This window comes from Lagenorhynchus albirostris, chromosome 5 (assembly GCF_949774975.1).
Source record: "Lagenorhynchus albirostris chromosome 5, mLagAlb1.1, whole genome shotgun sequence".
Classification (NCBI taxonomy): domain Eukaryota; kingdom Metazoa; phylum Chordata; class Mammalia; order Artiodactyla; family Delphinidae; genus Lagenorhynchus; species Lagenorhynchus albirostris.
The window spans coordinates 35,271,304-35,293,483 of record NC_083099.1 but is presented as its reverse complement, the minus strand read 5'-3'; the positions used below and the strand labels follow the sequence as shown (position 1 = coordinate 35,293,483).

General features: G+C 42.0%; 1 protein-coding gene across 1 annotated transcript in view; it reads right to left on the bottom strand.

The window, feature by feature from the left end:
- Positions 1-15,915: 15,915 nt before the first annotated feature.
- The window catches only part of CPNE4 (copine 4), a 576,520-nt gene continuing 570,255 nt past the window's right edge, over positions 15,916-22,180 (bottom strand). The window contains exons 15-16 of the mRNA XM_060149187.1: positions 21,180-21,416; positions 15,916-16,785 (exon numbers count right to left, since the gene is read on the bottom strand). Coding sequence (XP_060005170.1) covers positions 16,651-16,785; positions 21,180-21,416 — 372 coding nt within the window. The 3' untranslated portion in view covers positions 15,916-16,650. The remainder of the gene's footprint in view (positions 16,786-21,179; positions 21,417-22,180) is intronic.

The following is a 22,180-nucleotide window of genomic DNA, read 5'->3' as shown; positions in this document are numbered from 1 at the left end:
CACATTCTGGGACAGAAGAGGAGATTGACCATCAAACAGGCTGAGCCACTGACCCTAAATGCCCTTCAATTGGTGCCTGTGCCCCTTAGTTGCAAGGACTGGGTAGCTGAGGTGGGTCCAGGAGGCGTGGCCGGCTGCAGGGGCAGGGAGGGCACTGCCAAGCTGCTCAGGGGTCAGGTAGTGACAGCGGTTCCTCCCTCTGTGGTATTTAGACTCCAACCAGGCCTAGCAGGATTGTCATGGCAACTCGCCTGTCTGCACCGCTGAGCTGAGACAGGATTCCCTTAGTAACTGAGGAGCCCATAAGATGATGCTTAAAATAATCTTTTATGCCCAGGCAGAAATGCCTTTGCAGTTTTAACCATGAAACATCATGGGGCATGACTTTCACTTCCACTTTATTTCAAAATGGAACAAAATGTCTTTTAAAAGCAGGAATTTCCACCATGGGCCAAACGCTGTCTTTGCTCCACAAAGTATGCATCCCACTGAAACCAATGAGCATCACACCCAAGTTACTGAGAGGAAACACTGGTCACTATTATATAAATTACCTTCAAAGAGGGCAGGCCATCTCTGGCTGAAATCACTGGGCTTCATCTAATCTCTTTTGTATTTCCTATTGAAGTCCCAGCAAGTCTCTCAGTAGGGCAAATAGTTATGCTTGGCAAGAGTTTAACACTTGGGCCGTTTAGCCTGACAGTTTCTTGCGTCTGATGCCCTCCCCACTCACACCACCTCTCCAATTTTTCCTCATCTCCAAGGCCTACCTCCCCACTGAGGACTCCCTCATCATCACTAGACCTGCCTGTTAATTCCTCTCTCTTAGCACTTACTGCATATATTACATTCTTGTACGGTATTATTCTCTTTTATTATAAGTAGTGAGGAGGCTTAAGTTTATGAGCCATGCGTTCTTGACAAGACTGCAAACTGTTTCAAGGCAGGGTAATATTAATGTATTTCCTCAGTTCTCCCAGAAATCCTACATTTATGATAAGAGCTCCAGGGGAATTCCCTGGTGGTCCAGTGGTTAGAACTCCACATTTTCACTGCCAAGGGCGTGGGTTCAATCCTTGGTCAGGGAACTAAGGATCCTGCAAGCCATGTGTTACCCACCCCCACGAAAAAGAAATATTATATATATATGTATAATATATATGTTTTATATATATATATATATATATATATATAATAAGAGCTCCAGAAACACTTGAAAATTTTTTGTTTGTTTGTTTTTGTTTTTTGCGGTACACGGGCCTCTCACTGCTGTAGCCTCTCCCGCCGCGGAGCACAGGCTCCGGACGCGCAGGCCCAGCGGCCATGGCTCACGGGCCGAGCCGCTCCACAGTACGCGGTATCCTCCCGGACCAGGGCACAAACCTGTGTCCCCTGCATCGGCAGGCGGACTCTCAACAACTGCGCCACCAGGGAAGCCCTGGAAACACTTGAAAATTTTAGTGGTGATGGTGGCACAACTTTGTGAATATACTAAAAACCACCGAGATGTACACTTTGAAAGGGAGAATTTGAGGTATGTGAATTATACGTCAGTAAAAAATATATGAATCTGATGTGAAATATCAAGAGTAGTCAGAATTATCTCACCAACAGAAGTCGAGGCAAACCCAGAACCATAGCTTGGGTGAAAGGGCCTGAACTTGGGTTACCAAATGACTAACAAGAGCAAAAGACTCTGTTTTGCTCACCAACATGCTCCTTTTGCCTCATCCACCAACATCAGGAGCAAAGGACTTGATAGCCTCATATAATAGCTAGGAGCAGACTTTTTTTAGAAGTGGGAATGTCGGGGTTCAGATCCTGTGTCTGCTACTATTTCCATGCACCTGGGGGGAATCACTTAGTTTCTCTGAGCGTCCTCATCTATAAAAAAAAAAAAAACCCTCTTAAGGAAACAGTACAGAGGAAATGAAATGATGCATGCAAAGTGCTTAACACAGTAGTTGGCACATAGTAAGAACTAAAAAAAGTGTCGACTACTATCACTACTAATAATATTTACATTCACTTTCTGTTAGATATTGTAATAATTGTGAAAAATCTTGACTTATCCTTTCCTAACTTTCTCATTGGTATTTTGTACATGAACAAGTTCATCTTGATGCAGTCATGCAAGTTTCCTAACAGGTGTTAGGACATCTCTTTGTCATTGTTTTGCCTCTAGTGTCCTTTATCTCCATGTTTTCTGATCTCCTTCCAATACCACAGAAATATAGCATATGAAAGAATAGTGTTTTCATTGTTTAAAAACATCACCATTATCACCACCATCATCATCATTGTCACCATCATTTTATCATCACCAGCACCACCACCATCATCATCAGCTTTATCACCATCACCACCACCTTCTTCATCAGCTTTATCATCACCATCACCATCATCATCTTTATCATCCTCATCATCACACTACCATCAAGGAGACTGGGCTCCTTTCTGGACAAGGTATAATATGCTAAGCCTACTCTTCTCTCTTCCTTCTGTTTCTTTCTTTACCCTTGGAATCCACACTCTTCAGTCAAGGAGCAGTGCAGAGAATGCCAGGTGTGGGTAGGCAAACTTTGCCTTAAAGTTTCCTTCAAGTGAATAGTCATTATGGGAACAGTAATTTGTCTGAGAGAATATGAGTTTTCTGGAAAAAGAACCACTGCTATATCACACCAGTAGTAATGGTAGTAATGAAAAGACTCATAATAATTTTTTGAGCCACTTATATAGTGTTGGGTGTAATGGTAAATGTTTTGCAAATATTATTATTTAATCCCCACAACAGTTTATTAGGAAAGTATTGTGGCTGGAGAGGTTAGATAAATTTTGCAAGATGGATACTTAGTAAACATCCATAGGAAAGGCATGTACCTAGTCCAGCCTGCTTTAGAACCCAGGTCTCCTAATTCCCATTCTATTTTTCCACTTTACATGATGCTGAGCCCTTGGGTTTGCTGTTTTGGGTGACTGAAAGCAGAAGTTATTTATAAAACATCTCCTTGCTTAAGTTATGACCAGTAGAAAAGGGGGGAAATGATCTTTAAAGTGAAATATCAGCTAGATTGGAACTGTCTAAATGTAAAATGTCATTCTGAGGCAAGGCCTTCTGCGAAAGGGAGTTTGGGACTTGGTCAGACAACAAAATAAAATATATCAGAAATTGATTCTTGGGGAAATTGACTTTGCCACTGAAATCTGGCTCTTCCTCCCATGAGCACAGGGAAGCATCCCAGGACTGGAAATTGGAGGTCTCAGGCAGCAGAAAGATGCTGGTCCTGATGGATGCTTTCTTGGACTCTAAAGCAGAGTGACTTTTCTTCAGGAGGAAAAAGACACTAGCCCATGGACAAGGAGCCATTATCCCTGAAACTTTCTCAGTTTTTCCCCTTAAACTTCTAGCAAGTTTAGAGAACACCTTAATTAGAATGTCCTTCCTGCTTCCAAGAATGTGAGAAAGATTTGATTTTAATCTCTCCTTTGTTTCTGAATTATTCCAAATCCTGAAATGAAAAATGTAATGGGTCATCATATGGGAAATAATAAGAAGTGGTAGATATAGAATTTTAAGAAGGAACAGGGTGGGTTTCCCTCAGGCAGAAGAGAGGAGGACTTTCCTTTTGCCCTTTACCTGCAATGGCAACTCAGATGATTTGATCCATTCCAGAAACAAATTGCCTGTATCTCCTCTGTCTCTTTTCCATCTCACACAAGGAAAAATTGGTGAATGGGCAACATGTTTGTTTCATTCAGTGAATATGCAAGGACTTTCTACGTTCCAAATCCCACCTGCTATCTCTACCCTAAATCCTACAGGGAAATCAAAGATGAGCTTGTTCTCCAAAGTCCTAAGGTGGAAGACTTACAACCAAATATTAGTAGATGAGTAATTTGTATTAATTTAGATAGTTCACAGCCCCACAAGGGTTCAGTGACCAGAAAGAAGTGAGGGGAACGGGTTCCCTTCATAGCTGGTGAGAGAAGGAACAGCCATGCAGCACCACCTCTCTCCACCCCTGCCCTGCCATGTTTCCTCTCTGCCCAAGGTCAAGCTACATTAGTCAAAAATCTCTGGCTGTGAGCAACAGAAGTCCAGCTTCAACTAGATTAAGCAAAAGGATAACTACAGGCTTTGGTGGTGGCGAATTCCAGGGGCGAGGCTGGATCCAGAGCCTGGCTAAGGTTATCAGGATGCTGCCTTCCCTTTTCCCTTTTTACCTCTTCATTCTGCACTGGCCTCATTCCCATGAGGCACCAGCGAAGTCTTCCCCCACCTGCAGGTTCATGTCCTCACAGGGCAGCAACGTCAGGGCACAGTTACTCTCTCCTGGGAGCTCCAGCAAAAGTCCTGAGTTTGGATTTTCTGGCCTGGCTGAGGTCACATGTTTATCCGTGATCTAGCCACTGTGACAATGGTCATCAAATGCTACAGTTTTGCGCATTTTTCATCGTACTTATTATTTTTTTAGCCATCTTTTTGTCTTCCAGGCTATACACCTTGCCCATTATGCTACAAATAATGACTTAGAGACTGCTTATTATATGCCACACAATTGAGCTCAACATTTTAAAGATATTATCTCCTGAAGTCCTCACAAGGACCCCAAGAGGCAGATAGTATCATTTCCATTTTTCAGATGAGAAATCTGAGGGTCAGAGAAGGTAACTAAATTTATGTTCTCTAGGAAACATATTTGTGCCTGACACCAAAACTCTTGCTCATAACCATGTTGAGTCAGCCTTCTTCAAGAGCGTAGGACCAGCTTGTTAACTACTCTTGCTAGAATGGATAAATGCACATTCTAGAATGAACTGAGACCTGCAGGATGGCAGCTCAGCTAAGTTCATTCTGATCCTGAGGCTATTAAATAAAGAGACATAAACAGAACATGATGGTAATTTCTTGACTGTGGCTATATTTAATGATATTTTTAATCACTTTCAATTCATTTGATTCATATTTAACTCTAAATGAATTTGATTATGAAATTATTTTCTTAGCCTAATCCAGTCCCTGTGGGTGTACATATTTTTCATATCCCACACTCCAGTCCACCTGGGTTTGACATTTGGTGCTCTGATTGCTTTCCATAATGCAGGGATTGTGGTCCCAGTGGATCCCAGCTGGTTGCCAACGATTTACCTGTGGATTGTTAATGAATGCAGGAGGTACTCCTTAGCATTTTATGTCATTTAGAAAAATCATTCAATATGCAAGAGGGAAGAAAAGATCTTTCTTTTGAAATACACCATGCCTTTTAATCACCTGTGAAAGAAATTCCTTTCTTAGAAATCTCACCTGGCCATCAGGATGGGGCAATAATGAGGGAAATCCTGTCTGTTCACCTTAGAGGGAACCCTGCCAACCTTCAGCTCTGTTTTCAATTTTACAAAGTGAAAGCTAATGAATATATGTGCATATATGTACATAGATGTATAAAAGAACAGGGCACTCCATACTATAAGAAACCAATGTATGTTTGAATCTATTTTATTTTTCTTTCAGAAGTTTCTGGGCAAGACTAGAGAAATGATTCATAATGCCTGAACTTGAAGCTGTGTTTACGTTCTGGAGAAAAGTATTCTTTGTTCCATTAGCAAGGCTGCAGTTTTAGGGCCCTTTTATGTTCTCAGGAGCCACAGAAACAGGCAGGAATGGAATGGCTGACTGGTGTTCCTTTGTGAATCCACAATGGGCTTTTAAAATTAGAAACCACTGTAAGTTTCATCAAATTGGAAACACATACAAAACCTCAGTGTTCTTGGGTAAACGTCAGAATTGTATTATCTGCCCTAAAAATCCCAAAAGGTCAAGGTCCCAAGCAGTTACAAATCCCAACATTTATTTGTGATGCTCTGCTTATGTGTAAATGGTAGAAACACATTTAAAGTCACAACATGAAGAAGGCTTAGATGCATTTTGACTCTAAAGAAGAAAGAAGAATGGGATTTGGGGAATAAATGTGTGCTGTATTGGCAAATGTGAAATTCTTGTAAATATTTTATGGTGTTTTTTTTCTCTTAGGAGTTATGAGATGAATGGTGCATCTTATAATCCACAAGTTCTTAGAGCAAATACGGCATCCCCTTTTAAATGCATCTCCATCACATTAAAAATGTTCTTTGTTCAGTTCAAACATTCAGGAAAGCTTTGTTGAGCGCTACTGTGTGTTCTTGGCTGTACTTTGGGGAATTAAGCATGGGGACTGTGTCCATGGTGGTGGTGGTGGTGATGGGTGGGGGGAGGTGGGGTGGAGTATGATTGAGAGAAGATGCAGCAGTCCAGAAATGTGCTAATGTGGAAGGAGGGTGATTAGCAGAAGAACCTGGAGCCACATCCAAGGTGAGAAGTGAGGGTGGGTCCAGGAGGAAACCTGGTGAATGACTGGACTGTCTGCTCATCAAATAAGCTGGGGTATGTATTGTTTTTTTTTTTTTCTAAAATTGAGGTGAAATTCATGTAAGATAACATACATAAGATAAAATTAGTCATTTTGAAGTGAGCAATTCAATGACAGTTCATACATTAACAGTGTTGTGAACCTCTATTTCTAGTTCCCAAACATTTTCATCCCTCTATTCTGTTGGTGTTTTTAATGAAAGGCAGGAGAAGTTTTGGAAACATCTGGATTATGTAATTGTATCACATCAACCTTAAGATACTGGTCACATTCTCTTATAAGTTTGTTGTACTTCATCCTGTTGGTCTGGGAATCTTTGTGTTAAACAGTGACTTGTGGTGGAATGGAAGTTAATGCACCAGAATCTGATTTGTGTATGGCAGCTGCATTTCTCAGAAGACTGTGGGGAGGTCTGTCATTGACCAGAAGGGCACCTCCTCTTACTGGTTTAACCCTGCATGCTCTGATATTGTATCTGTACAATAAGACCGAAGGACTCAGCTTTCTGGGAGAAACTCAGGTCCTAGTTGGAGGGACTTCTGACATAAGTATGCACAGATGAAAAGGGAAATGATAAGAGGAATACCAATACTTGGCCACGTCTTGGTTTGGGGGGGGGTGCTTCTGAGAGCAGTTGTCGCCTGAGCTGAGACCTCAAAGATAAGCAGAAACCAACAGAGTGAAGAGGTGGGTTGGGGGAAGCTTCAACAAATGCAGTGTGAAGAGGTTGTCAAATAGCAGCGGGGTGGCCAAGGGGGGCGGTGAAAGTGGGCAAGAATCAGATGGGAAAGTCAGGTATATGTTATGTTCAAGGTCACTTTAAAGTGACCTTTTTTTATTCTGAAGTTTGTGGGGAGCCACTGGTGGATTTTAGGCAGGGCAGTGAGAGGCTTAGATTATAACCATCACTCTGGCAATGGTATGGAGAACAGATCTGAGGAAGACAATGTAGATTAGGAAAACCAGTTAGGAGGCTCTTTCATATCCCAGACAAGAGATGATGAAGACTTAAACTAAGCCAGGGCAGTGGCTATAAAAAGAAGGATAAAAATGATGCTGACAATTATAATACAATGTGTACTTACAATGTGTTAAGTACTTGTCATATGCCAGGTGTCATGGCTGTTGTGCTGTGAAACCCAGATCTCCCCTTCAGGACTGAAGGACTTATTCACTCCAAACCACCCCTCTTCTTTTTTTTTTTTTTTAACATCTTCATTGGAGTATAATTGCTTTACAATGGTGTGTTAAGTTTCTGCTTTATAACAAAGTGAATCAGTTATACATATACATATGTTCCCAAATCTCTTTCCTCTTGCGTCTCCCTCCCTCCCACCCTCCCTATCCCACCCCGCTAGGTGGTCACGAAGCACCAAGCTGATCTCCCTGTGCTATGCAGCTGCTTCCCACTAGCTATTTTGCATTTGGTAGTGTATATATGTCCATGCCACTCTCTCACTTTGTCACAGCTTACCCTTCCCCCTCCCCATATCCTCAAGTCCATTCTCTAGTAGGTCTGTGTCTTTATTCCCATCTTACCCCTAGGTTATTCATGACCTTTTATTTTTTTCTTAGATTCCATATATATGTGTTAGCATACAGTATTTATTTTTCTCTTTCTGACTTACTTCACTCTGTATGACAGACTCTAGGTCCATCCACCTCACTACAAATAACTCAATTTCATTTCTTTTTATAGCTGAGTAATATTCCATTGTATATGTGTGCCACATCTTCTTTATCCATTCATCCGATGATGGACACTTAGGTTGCTTCCATGTCCTGGCTATTGTAAATAGAGCTGCAATGAACATTTTGGTACATGACTCTTTTTGAATTATGGTTTTCTCAGGGTATATGCCCAGTAGTCACCCCTCTTCTTGAGGCAGCTTACATCACTGGCTGGTCTATGAGGGGGTATAAAGGCGTGGCCACCTTGTCCCAACTCGGGGTAACTTGGAAGGACTATGTTGCAATCCAACATCTCCTCTGCCCAGTAATACCTCCTTCCCTCTCTTTCCACAGCTCATAATCCCAAGAATATTCCCTTAATAATGTTCTCTTAATAATCTACCTGCACAATAATCTCATTCTTAGAGTTTGCTTCTTGGGAAACCCAACCTGCAACCCTAGACAGGGTTACACTAGACAGGTTACATTATCTCACATCCTCAAGGAAACCTGTCAAAGTAGAAATTATTCTCCCCATTCCACAGATGGGAAAGTTGAGGATCAGGGATATCATACAACTCTGAAGTAGCAAAGATTGGATTTGTATCCAGGTTGTTCTGGCTGGAAAATACTAGGTATTTCCACTGAACTGTGCTCAGTAGGAGGGCAGAGTGTCTAGATGTATTGAGAAAGTAGAATTTTTTCTGGACTGATTTGAAGGTCAGTCTCATGTAGGGGGCAGGGAGGAGGAGGAGGATGAGAATAGTTGGCAGGCTTGCTGTTTCTTCTCACGTGTCCCCACCTCTTTCCCTGCACCACTCTTCTTTCAATATTTAAGAGCATCTTCATGAGAAAGTCCTTAAATCTTGTGTGTCTTAATGTTAAGGCATGCACGGTATGTCTAACAGGATTCCAAAGTCCTAGAATCAGAGAGCAGCTCTGGACTGGGAGCTCCTCTGGACGCAGAGACCATGTATCCTCTGCTTCCTTCACTCCTAACTCCCCCCTACATCCTCATCCCCACCCCCAAGCTTAGTGCAGGTTGGTATTTAGCAAGTTCTGGAAAGACTGAAGAAACAAGGTATTCACACAGATTTAGAGGATACTCTCCTGGGCAGCGATTTGGAATCAGCAGGTATTTTTACCGTCACTCCTTGGCCTTGTCTGTATTCTCCTTCTGTCTCCGTGGGCAACCTTTGTGTGTGTATATATATATATATATATATATATATATATATATATATTTTTTTTTTTTGCGGTACATGGGCCTCTCATTGTTGTGGTCTCTCCCGTTGCAGAGCACAGGCTCCGGACGCACAGCCTCAGCGGCCATGGCTCACGGGCCCAGCCGCTCCGCGGCATGTGGGATCCTCCCGGACTGGGGCATGAACCCATGTTCCCTGCATCGGCAGGCGGACTCTCAACCACTGCGCCACCAGGGAAGCCCTTTTTACATTTCTTGAACACTCCATGTTTCCTTTTAGAATCATCTGGCAATATCCTGCATTCCCTCTGGGTAGGCAGAATGGCCACTCAAACATGTCCAAGCCCTAATCCCTGGAAGATATAAACATGTTATATTCCATGACATTAGGGATGTTGCAGATGTCATTAAGGTTACAGATCTTTGGATAGTAAGTCCTGGATCACCTGGGTGGTTCAATGTGATCACATGAACCTTGAAGGCAGAGAACTTTCTCTTGCTAGAGTCAGAGAGATGCTGCAGAAGAAGTAAGGGAGAGTCAATGTCTGAGAGGTGCTTGACCCATCAGTGCTGGAGGGGCCGTATGGAAAGCCATATGGAGGCCTCTAGGAGTAAAGACCACTCCCACCCAACCTCCCAGCTGACAGCCAATGAGGAAACAGGACCTCAGCCTGAGGGAGCTGGGAAGCAGATTCTTTCCCAGGGCATTCTGCAAGGAATGCAGTCCCGATGACATCTTGATTTCAGCCTTATGAGGCTGAGAGGACCCAGCTGAGTCTCCCTAGACTCCTGACTTCAGGGAACTTGATTTCAGCCTTATGAGGCTGAGAGGACCCAGCTGAGTCTCCCTAGACTTCTGACTTAATGTGTTCAGTAATAAATGTGTGCTGTTTTAAGCCACGGAGCTTGTGGTAATTTATTACGGAGAAATAGCGAAACAAACAATAGACCTCTTGTCAGGAGGTCTAGAGCAAGCAGTTCTCAAAGTGTGGTTCCCGAAGGTCCCTGAGACCCTTTCAGGAAGCCTGTGAGGTGAAAACATTTTTTTACAATAACACTAAGATGTTATTTGCCTTTTTCACGTTGTCGACATTTGCACCAATAGTGCAAAAGCATCAGTGGGGAAAACTGCTCGTGTCTTGGCTCACATCAAGGTGGCATCACTTTACCAGTGGTCATTCTATTTTCACCAGCACAACCTTGCAGGAAAGAACATGCAGTTTCTCTTAAGGATGGTCTTAAGAAGCAGAAAAATTATTAGTTTTATTAAATCTCGACCCTTGAGCCCATGTCTTTTTCATATGCTGGGTGATCAAATCAAAGCACCAGAAAGCCCCTCTACCTCGAAGAAAAGCACATGTGCCCTTTCCCCACATGGAACACCATTTTTACTCAACAAAAGGCTGATACAGAAATTGGAGTTATTCACACATGGGTATTCGGGAGATATTTTCTCAAAAATGAATGAAGTGAGCCTGCCACTTCAAGAAAAACAACTGACAGTACATGTTTCCAATGATAGCATTTGAGCTTTCTAGCAAAGAATAGAATTTTGGAAAACCTGAGTCTGCCACTGGAATTTGACAGATTCTCAATACTTAGACTGTCTGATGAGATCAGCTGTGATATTATACAGCAGAAGAATGTGATTTTATTTACGCTGTAAACTGTGGAAGTATTTGGCACATGTGAATAACTGAGTGGGTCATCATTTTCTGAATGACCAATGCATGATGTTGCAGAATCATGCATGGGTAAAGGAACTATGGAAAATGCCAGGAAGCATTTACTGATATGCTTCCATATTCCAAATTGCAACTAACCTTCAAGAAACTACCATTGGTTGAATTTTGTCATGGTAAAAAGAATTAGCACAATTATCTTAAAAATATTCCTCCCCTTACCAACTACATAACCACGTAAGACTAGATTTTCTTCACTGTACTTCAACCAAGACATCATTTCACAACAGGTTGAATGCAGAAGCAGATATAAGAATTCAGCTGGCTTTTGTTAAGCAAGGCACAATGCAGCTTGTCTCACTGATTTTTTTTTGGTTTTGAAAATATAGGTTTTTTCTAAAAATATTCTTATGTTAATATATAATTTGACATAAATGAATTAATAAATATATTATAGTTTCAGTTTCAATTTAAAATACAGCAAATATCAATAGATGTAAACCACAGAAATAAAATCTCTTTGGGGTCCTCAGGAATTATCTACTGAGGCCTGTTGGAGGGCAGGCCACACATGCATATAACTCAGTGGTTCCGAATTTGCACTCCAGCGCCAATGGGAACCCAGAGGTATTTTTCATTTGATGCAGACACTTTAGCCCTTTTAGTGTTTAAAACGATTGTTGAATCGTTTTGAATGAGTTTTTTCTATTTACAAATTGGCAGGTTTTATGTGAAATATCACATTTTTCAATGGTCTTGAAAAACTGAACGGTCTGGCTGCACTAGGGCCATGGTCCTGCCTGGCCGCTGGAGCTGGGTGGAACAGCCCTCCTCTGCACACTTGCCTTCCAGTTTTCCTCCATCCTCACCACACCCCTTCCTTTATATCCCTCCCTTTAAACCTGTTCCTCCTCAGTTGTTCATATGGTGTCTCGGCTCCTGGAAGCATCTGTGTTTGAAATGTCTCATCTACGTGGTCTCCTTGGTAGCAAGAAGCTGGGAAGACCTAGGTGTGTCTCGAGACTCTTCCACTGCTCCCAGTGGGATGTTATACATCACAAGATGCCAAAAGCCCACGAAAAGAAGATGAGATCACCAGATGAGACAGAGATTTCTGAAACGGAGGCAAAGACCATATTTTAAGGCTCATTCCCTCAAATATCTTAATAATCTGCTGCTGAATATGGCAAGTAGATGGGTAAGGTGCCAGGAGGGTAGCTGAAATGGGAATTATAAAATGAGTTTGTGCTCAAGAGCTAGAGTATCTGGTTTAAATCCTGGCTATGTCTTTTGATAGCTGTATGACCTTGGGTTAGTCACCCAAACTCTGTGTGTTTAAGTTCCTTATCTGCAAAATGAGACATAATACTGTCTACTTTCTGGGGCTGTTGGGAGAATTAAATGAGGTAGCCTGTGACAAGCACTTAGAACAGTGGCTGGTACAGCGACTGTTAGTTATTATTTTTATTAGTCTTTTGAGCTGGGCTTGAGTCTGGCCATGAAAATGGAAGTTGGCTGCCTTAAGGTTCTGACGGAAAACCTGGACTCTGTCCTTAGCACCCTATCTCCCAGACCCCAGGCATCCTGGCATGAATGTAGTGGATCCCAACAGATATTTGAGAATGACATGGTGTCTCATTTTGATTGACAGCCACAGCCACTCAATCCATACCTGTTAAATCTACAGTGGATTTGGCAGGAGACCTAAATAGACATTTCTCCAAGGAAGACACGAAGATCGCCAACAGGCACATGAAAAAATGCACAACATCACTAATCATTAGAGAAATGCAAATCAAAACTACAATGAGGTATCACCTCATTCTGGTCAGAATGGCCATCATCAAAAAGTCTACAAACAATAAATGCTGGAGAGGATGTGGAGAAAAGATGAACCCTCCTACACTGTTGGTGAGAATGGAAATTGGTGCAGCCACTATGGAGAACAGTGTGGAGGTTCCTCAGTAAACTACAAATAGAATTACCATATGATCCAACAATCCCACTCCTGGGCATATATCCAGAGAAAACCATTAAAACCGTTAAAAGATACATACACACCAATTTCATTGCAGCACTATTTACGATAGCCAAATCATGGAAGCAACCTAAGTGTCCATCAACAGACGAATGGATAAAGAAGATGTGGTACACATATACACAATGGAATATTACTCAGCCATAGAAAGGAATGAAATAATGCCATTTTCAGCAACACGGATGGACCTAGAGATTATCTTACTAAGTAAAGTAAGCCAGACAAAGAGAAATATCATATGATATCGCTTATATGTGGAATCTAAAATATGATACAAATGAACTTATTTACAAAACGCAAATAGACTCACAGACATAGAAAACAAACTTCTGGTCACCAAAGGGGAAAGGGGGGCATGGAGGGATAAATTAGGAGGTTGGGATTAACAGATACACACTATTATATATAAAATAACCATGTTCTTGGATTGGAAGAATCAACATTGTGAAAATGACTCTACTACCCAAAGCAATCTACAGATTCAATGCAATCCTTATCAAACTACCAATGGCATTTTTTACAGAACTAGAACAAAAAAATTCACAATTTGTATGGAAACACAAAATACCCCGAATAGCCAAAGCAATCTTGAGAACAAAAAATGGAGCTGGAGGAATCAGGCTCCCTGACTTCAGACTATACTACAAAGCTACAGTAATCAAGACAGTATGGTACTGGCACAAAAACAAAAATATAGATAAATGGAATAAGATAGAAAACCAAGAGATAAACCCATGCACATATGGTCACCTTATCTTTGATAAAGGAGGCAGGAATATACAGTGGAGAAAGGACAGCCTCTTCAATAAGTGGTGCTGGGAAAACTGGACAGGTACATGTAAAAGTATGAGATTAGAACACTCCCTAACACCATACACAAAAATAAGCTCAAAATGGATTAAAGACCTAAATGTAAGACCAGAAACTATCAAACTCTTAGAGAAAAACATAGGCAGAACACTCTACGACATAAATCACAGCAATATCCTTTTCAACCCAACTCCTAGAGAAATGGAAATAAAAACAAAAATAAACAAATGGGACCTAATGAAACTTAACAGCTTTTGCACAGCAAAGGAAATCATAAACAAGACCAAAAGACAACCCTCAGAATGGGAGAAAATATTTGCAAATGAAGCAACTGACAAAGGATTAATCTCCAAAATCTACAAGCAGCTCATGCAGCTCAATAACAAAAAATCAAACAACCCAATCCAAAAATGGGCAGAACACCTAAATAGACATTTCTCCGAAGAAGATAAACAGATTGCCAACAAACACATGAAAGAATGCTCAACATCATTAATCATTAGAGAAATGCTAATCAAAACTACAATGATATGTCATCTCACACTGGTCAGAATGGCCATCATCAAAAAATCTAGAAAAAATAAATGCTGGAGAGGGGGTGGAGAAAAGGGAACACTCTTGCATTGCTGGTGGGAATGTGAATTGGTACAGCCACTATGGAGAACAATATGGATATTCCTTAAAAAACGAAAAATAGAACTAACATATGACCCAGCAATCCCACTACTGGCATATACCCTGAGAAAACCAAAATTCAGAAAGAGTCATGTACCAAAATGTTCATTGCAGCTCTATTTACAATAGCTAGGAGATGGAAGCAACCTAAGTGTCCATCATCGGATGAATGGATAAAGAAGATGTGGCACATATATACAGTGGAATATTACTCAGCCATAAAAAGAAACGAAATTGAGTAATTGTAGTGAGGTGGATGGACCTAGAGTCTGTCATACAGAGTGCAGTAAGTCAGAAAGAGAAAGACAAATACCATATACTAACACATATATATGGAATCTAAGGGAAAAAAATGTCATGAAGAACCTATGGGTAAGACGGGAATAAAGACACAGACCTACTAGAGAATGGACTTGAGGATATGGGGAGAGGGAAGGGTAAGCTGTGACAAAGTGAGAGAGTTGCATGGACATATATACACTACCAAACGTAAAATAGATAGCTAGTGGGAAGCAGCCGCATAGCACAGGGATATCAGCTCAGTGCTTTGTGACCACCTAGAGAGGTGGGATAGGGAGGGTGGGAGGGAGGGAGACGCAAGAGGGAAGAGATATGGGAACATATGTATATGTATAATGGATTCACTTTGTTATAAAGCAGAAACTTAACACACCATTGTAAAGCAATTATACTCCAATAAATATGTAAAAAAAATAAAATAAAATAGATAACCAACAAGTACCTACTGTACAGCACAGGGGACTATATTCAATTTCCTGTAATAAACCATAATGGAAAAGAACATGAAAAATGATATGTATATATATATATATATATATATATATATATATAAAACTCAAACACTTTGCTGTACACCTAAAACTACCACAACATTGTAAATCAACTATACTTCAATAAAAATGTTAAAAAAATTTTAAAAATCTACAGTGGATTTGATGTTGATCATGAAGCACATTAACAAGTCTATTCATTCGTTCTTTCACGCATTCACTTATTTGAGTAGTATTCCATTTATTCATTAAGCATCTATCTATTGAATAGTTATCTATTCATTACACATATTGCTTACTATGTTCCTGGCACATAGACATTGAAGCTCATGTCCTTGTTTTGGGTTAGAAACAACCACCAGCTATTTCTGGCGAACAGGGTCTAAGTATTTTAATTCCTTGTCTGTTAAAAACCATGATCCACATGTTTCTATGGGACTGTGAAAGAGCTATTCCTAACCTGAGGCCAAGTCACTTACATGAACACTGTTCAGAAATTGCCTTGAAAAGAGAAACAAGACTATAAGTCTTAGAAAAAATTCCGTTAGGTACCAAATTTATTCATAAAATACATGGCTATTTGCTGTTGACAAGTTTCCACTGTCATGGGTCTATTGAAGACACTTTGAGGTCATTCTTAGGGAGTGACATAAACATGGGGCCTGAACTGGCACCATCTAGGACTCAGAGCTCTAGGATCTTGGGCCCATGCACACCTATTGCATCACGGTCAAAATTTAAACAAGATTCTCTGGTGATTTGTATACACAGGGAAGTCTGAGAGGTGCTGGATTGGGTGCCCCAGACCCACTTCAGGAAGACCACCTCTAGGTGGATAAGCCCCTTTTTCAGTGGAGGGACCATTCTCAGCAGGGAAGAATTATGGCCGACAACTGCAAAAACAGCATGGTTTTTTTTTTTTTATTTTAAACATGCAAAATACAGTCCATGCATCTGCCATTTTAAAAAGTCTCTCATCCTGTAGCAGATAAAACCAAATATGTTTTGGCTATCAACATTCAAGAAATGTTTCAAAATGCTTTACAGTGTAAAGATAATAAGAAATTTAGCAAAATTTCAACAAACCTGTATAAAAAACAGATACAGATAACATTTTATATCAAGGCGACATGCTGTAATGTAAAGAGTAAGTTATAATTATCTGTGTTTCTTTGTAAAAAGTCTTTAACAATACAAGGGCTTAGCAGATCCAGGCCTCAGGGCTACACATGCAAAAAAAATTGTTAGTTAAAAATCACCAAAACGTGCTATTTTTAAATGTGTACCTTTGTGTATTTTTAAGTACAGGATAATAGAAGTATTAAGTATCAGCAGGAATAGTATTCAAGGACTCTGTAAAAGTGTGTAGACTTCATGGAGCCAGTGTCCGGGAAGAGTCATACATTTCTGATGAACATTTTGGCTTAATCCCTTTGCCATTGTAATAGTCCACGACTTGGTTTGGGACTTCAGCCAACACGCTCTTTGCTAGGGCAGCTGGAGATGCCTGCAGGGAAGAAGAAATCACAGTGACTTTGGCGCCTGGCCAAGGAAATCTGACCCAAATCAGCCTAAAAGACTTGAGTCCTGCTCTAAGCAGCTGGTCCCATTCATTCATTCATTCATTCATCATTCATTCTGTACTTGTCAGTGTCTACTCCAAGCAAGAGTTGTCAGATTGTTGGAAAATGAAACTTTAATTTCATAATTACATTTTTTCATGTCTGTTTCAAAATATAAAACTATTCATATCTGAGGATGGGTGAACACTGGATGGCAGAAAGAATTGCCTTGCAGTTTTGTGTCTGATTTACATTCAAATCCATACACCTATTTATGTTCCAGGCACTATGCGAGCGTTTATAGGGTCTATGATTCTTGCCATTAGGAAGTTACAGTCATGTGAGGGGAGCGTGGTGGGGCCGAAATTAACCCTCCTATGAGGCAGAACATGATACATCCCACAGACCAGCAGATCACATCAATGGGAGCTTGTTAGAAATGTAAAATCTTAGACCCATCCCAGAGCTAATGAATCAGAATCTGCATTTCTTGATGCCTAGGTGATTCCTGTGCATATTGAAATTTGAGAAGCACTGCTCTAGGGAGTCACAGACACTGTGTGACCAGAGCACAAAAAACCAAGACTAAGGCATCTTGGAGGAAATCACAGCAGGCTTCCAAGAAGAGATGGCATTTACATTGGGTATATTTTGAAACAGGGAGAAGGAAAGGATTGGCATTTGATCATTCTAGGGACTGTGAGTCATCTGATGGAGCTCTAAATGAAGTGCATGTGTGTGTGTGTGTGTGTGTGTGTGTGTGTGTGTGTGTGTGCTGGGGATGCAGGATTGGTGGGGCATTCAGTTGGAAAATGAGCTTGTGGCCAGGTGATGGAGAGTCTTGAATACTGTGCTAATTTATGTAACCTTTCTTATATCAGCATTATGGACTCACTGCAGGCCTTGGGGCAGAGAAAGGTAGAGGTTGATATTCTGCATGGACTCTGGACTCATGCAGAGCTGGGCCTGACCTCTGACCCTGGCACTCACTACTAACTCCCCAGCCACTGGGCAAATAAGATTGCCTGAACCTCATTGTTAGCAATTACTGAAGAGGTTGAAAATTTGAAGCAGAGAGAAATGTTTGAGGTCCCTCTGGAAAAGTCCTGAAGGAAAGGGGGCTGGACAAAATGCCAGATGACCAGGTTTCTAGCTCTTTCCTTCTTATGTGGCTTGTCACTCAGCCATTCAACTTTGCTAAGCCCTGATATTCTGAGACAAGAAAGGAAAGAACAGGAATTCATTCTATCTCAGAGTTTTTAGGAGGCTCAAAATGTAAGAGACACGTACCTTAAAAACAATCTGAAAACACAGTGAGGAGTGTTTCTAAAGCGACTGCTCACATTTTGAAGGTGCCATAGTATGTTGGACGTTGGTATCCATGAATGCTCTTTTATTTTATAAATAACTGCTCAGGGTCATGTGTTAGATCATGGCCCACTTTTACACTGGGGAAGACACAATAGTCATTTCTTCCCTTTTCTCTCTGGTCATTGCTCACACAAAGTTTAGAAAGATAAAGACTTGACTTCCCAGTCTCCCTGGCATCTAGGGATGGCCATGTGATCCAATTTCATTGTTTGAGACCCAAGTGGGAGTTTCCTGGGGGGTGTTTCTTGGAGCTCTTTAACAGACATCACTGGCTCTGTTTCTCTTTCTTCTTCCTTTTTTCCTTGAACTAGAATATGATTCCTAGAGCTATGGCAACCATTTTATCATTGTGAGGGAATAACAAAAAGAATCTCTTAAGTGCTGGTCCTAACACTATTGAATCATTGAAAAAAACTAATGTCAGCAGCCACCAGCCCCTAACATCTAGCTACACGAGAAAAGTATATCTGTACTTATATAATCCAGGGTTTCTCAATTTTGGCACTATTGCAATTTTGATATATTGGATATATTTGATAATTCTTTGTGTGGGGACTGCCCTCTGCATCATAGGATGCTTACTAGCATCCCTGGCCTTTACCCACTGGATGCAAGTAGCCATCAAAAAAGTCTCCAGACACTGTCAAATGTCCCCTGGGGAGAAAAATCATCCTTGGTTAAGAACCACTCATGTAATCCACTGTGAGATGGATTTGCTGTTACTTGAAGACAAAAATATTCCTGAAAAGTATGTCAAGCAGAACTTGCTCAGATGATAAAAGTATCCTGTAGTTACACTGCCCAATGTGGTAGTCACCAGACACGTGCTGTCACTGAGCCCTTGCAATGTAGTTAGTGTGACTAAAAACTCATTTTTAAATTTAATTTTAATGAATTTAAATTTAAATAACAACATGTGGCTCTTTGCTACTGTGTTGGACAGCACAGTTCCCAATGATACTCCCGCCCTTTGCATATCTGTGCTGGTGGTTCTGGGGAGCAGAGAGGGCCTGGAGGTCCATTAACTTGGGATAAGGCAGAAAAAATATGAAAGTAGCTGGCAAGAACAGTAATAAAAGTCACATTTATTAACTACCTACAGGCACCAGGCACTGTGCTGAGCGTTATATAAGCCCCACCTCTAATTTTCCAATGTGTGTGTTATTTGCCCCATTTTACAGATGAAAGTCTGTGACACAGAGAGGTTAAGTAACTTGCCCCAAGCCACACAGCTCAGAGCCTCTGCCCTGTCCGAAGCTCTGAGTTACCATGCAGAGCAGAAAAAGAGAGGCGATTCATGGGTTCCTGGCTATATGAAATGATATCAGTGCCTCACCTTGAGTTTTATTTATGGTTTATTGAATTCAGAATAGATTAGTTTGGATAATGAAATGGTTCTCAGAATCTAATTTGAAATTCAGGAAGCTAAGGCGGGTGCTAAACTCCTGGTACTCTGCTCTAGTGGACCACAGGGAGCTGGGAGCCTGGAGCAGCGGGGCAGTGAGTGAGCCCCCTTCCTCGCCCTGATCAGGCACTTCCTTGTTGCGGGTGCCCCTCACCTCCCTGCCCACTCCACAAGGTCTGTCCTCCTTATGTCCCAGCTCCAGCTGCTTCTCTGAAGTTTTGTAGCCACAGGGTGGCCCACCTCAATCGCCCACAGATCGCTTGGTGTGAGTTTTCTGCGGATACCTGTGTCCCAACCGGGCAGTTCTCCAGTAAATTCCTGGAGGCTGGGCCCCATGGTTCCTCCTCTCACTGTGGTGCCAGTGCTAGCACACAGCAGGCACTCTGCAGGTGTGTGAGGGAGAGCAGGGGCGGGGTGGAGGCTGCAACAGTGCATGGCCCCGTGGCATGTGTGTGTGTGTGTGTGTGTGTGTGTGTCTGTAGGGGGCGAGGAGAGGGTGGTTTGGAGAAGCTCTTGGAGCCCTATTCACTCAGGCAACGCTGTGGGTGGTGGTCAGTCCTGTGGTACTTCTGTCAAGCTGACAAGAAGGGGTGGGACATCACAGTCTGGAAGAACACCCTCCCCCCATCTTGGGCACCATGTGAGCAAGTGGTTTCAATGATGAACACAACTGTGGGCGATTCAGCTCCAGCACACCCCAACTTGAAGAGGATGCCCCACCTTGCTGTCCTGTGCAGACAACTTGGGGGCTTGGAAACCTCCCCTTGGGTAAGTTGAAGATGGGCTATGGTAGCAGAGTTGCCCTCTGTGAGTCACCCAGGCTCACTGCCCACACACTTGTGGGAGCTTTCACTGGGGCATGGAACAAAAGAACACAGGGGGCTGTCTGTGACACAGTGGGGGAGGCTCTGCAGGGCTCTTCAGGGCCACGGCCATCCCAGAGGAAAACTGTATGAATCAGTTTTTTTTTTTTTAAACCCTGTGGGTCATGAACCAGTTTTGATTCTGCCTTAGTAAACTTATTCCAGCATTTTCCCCTATTGACCACAAACAACTGTTTAATATCATGCTTTAAACTAACTTTATTATCTTGCTGTTTCCCTCATTAATGAATTGAATAAATCTTTGATGCTGCTTACTGTACATTTATACAGGATTTAAGTTTCTATCATTTTGAAAATATACTTTGCCAAGGCAAACACAGACCTCTGCCAGGGCACATGGCTTGACAAGGAGAACCAAGGCCGAATTTCAGCTCTTTGCTACTTCAGCCAGGCAACCTTGAGCAGGGAACAACCTGCCCAACTGTACATGGCAGTCCTGGGTACACTGGAGACCCTAAATTCTGTGGATGAGGCCAAGCTCCAATGAAATGTTGGCCACATAGTTAGCATGACTGACTCAGGTTATACTTCTTTCTCCAGCAAGCCAAGCTCTACATGTCCTGGGTGGGAATCGGCCTGGCCCAGGCAAGGACAGCTGGCATTGCTTCACTACGAACACTGGTGGAAAAAGGGGGGGGGGCTTCTGCTCTCCCAGGGGAAGCCCCTGAGATATACGTACGTGTTTGAAGTTCCTGAAGGGCACGAACTGGACGATGTCGCGAAGGACGGGCTCTCCCTTAGGCGACCTCAGAATCCCGTCGTCACCGTCCAGCATCTGCATGTCACTGAAGTCTGCGTTGCCCACTCCCACGATGATGACCGACATGGGGAGGTGGGAGGCATGGACGATGGCCTCCCTCGTGTCGGCCATGTCTGTGATGACCCCGTCAGTCAGGATCAGCAGGATGAAGTATTGCTGCCATCGGTGGGACACCAGGAGACGATGGGGATGGAGGGGTGGGAGAGACAAGGACAAAGCCAGTTACACACTCCGGCGGCTCCGGTGCATACTGACCACAGCAAATGACAACTGACTTTTCCTGAGTGCCCGTGTTGACAACCCTAAACACTGAAGACTTGGGATGAATGGAGCTTAAAGGCAGGCACAGTAATTGCAGGTTAATTCTAATAATCACCTTAGTGATGGTTACAAAGCACAGGGTGTAGACAGAGCAGCAGAAGAGTCAGGGGGCTGGCTTCAAAGCCTCTTGCTCTGAGATGCTGGGAATTTTCCCTTAACTCCTCTGGGTCTCAGCCTCTTCATCTCTCAAATGAGGGGTGGGGCTAGATCATTCATACGGTCCTCTTCAGCTTGGAGATTTGCAAGAGTCTAAAGCCGAGCTGCCTAATATTTACAATAGCCACCAGCTCCATGTAACTATGGTGCCCTTGAAATGTGGTGAAAGCAATGGAGAAACAGAAATTTTCATTTTATTTCATTTGAATGAATTTAAATTTAACTTTAAAAAGTGGATACCCGATTGAGTTATTGGAAATCTTTTAAGTACGTTTGTAACAACTATAAATAAGTGAATCCACTTTCTCAATTATCAACTTATAAAATCTATATAAGGATCAAGTATTTTCCATGGTAATTTAGCATCCAAATTGAGATGACGTGAGTATAAAATACACACTGGATTTTGAAGACTTAGTACAAAAAAAAAGAATGTATAATAT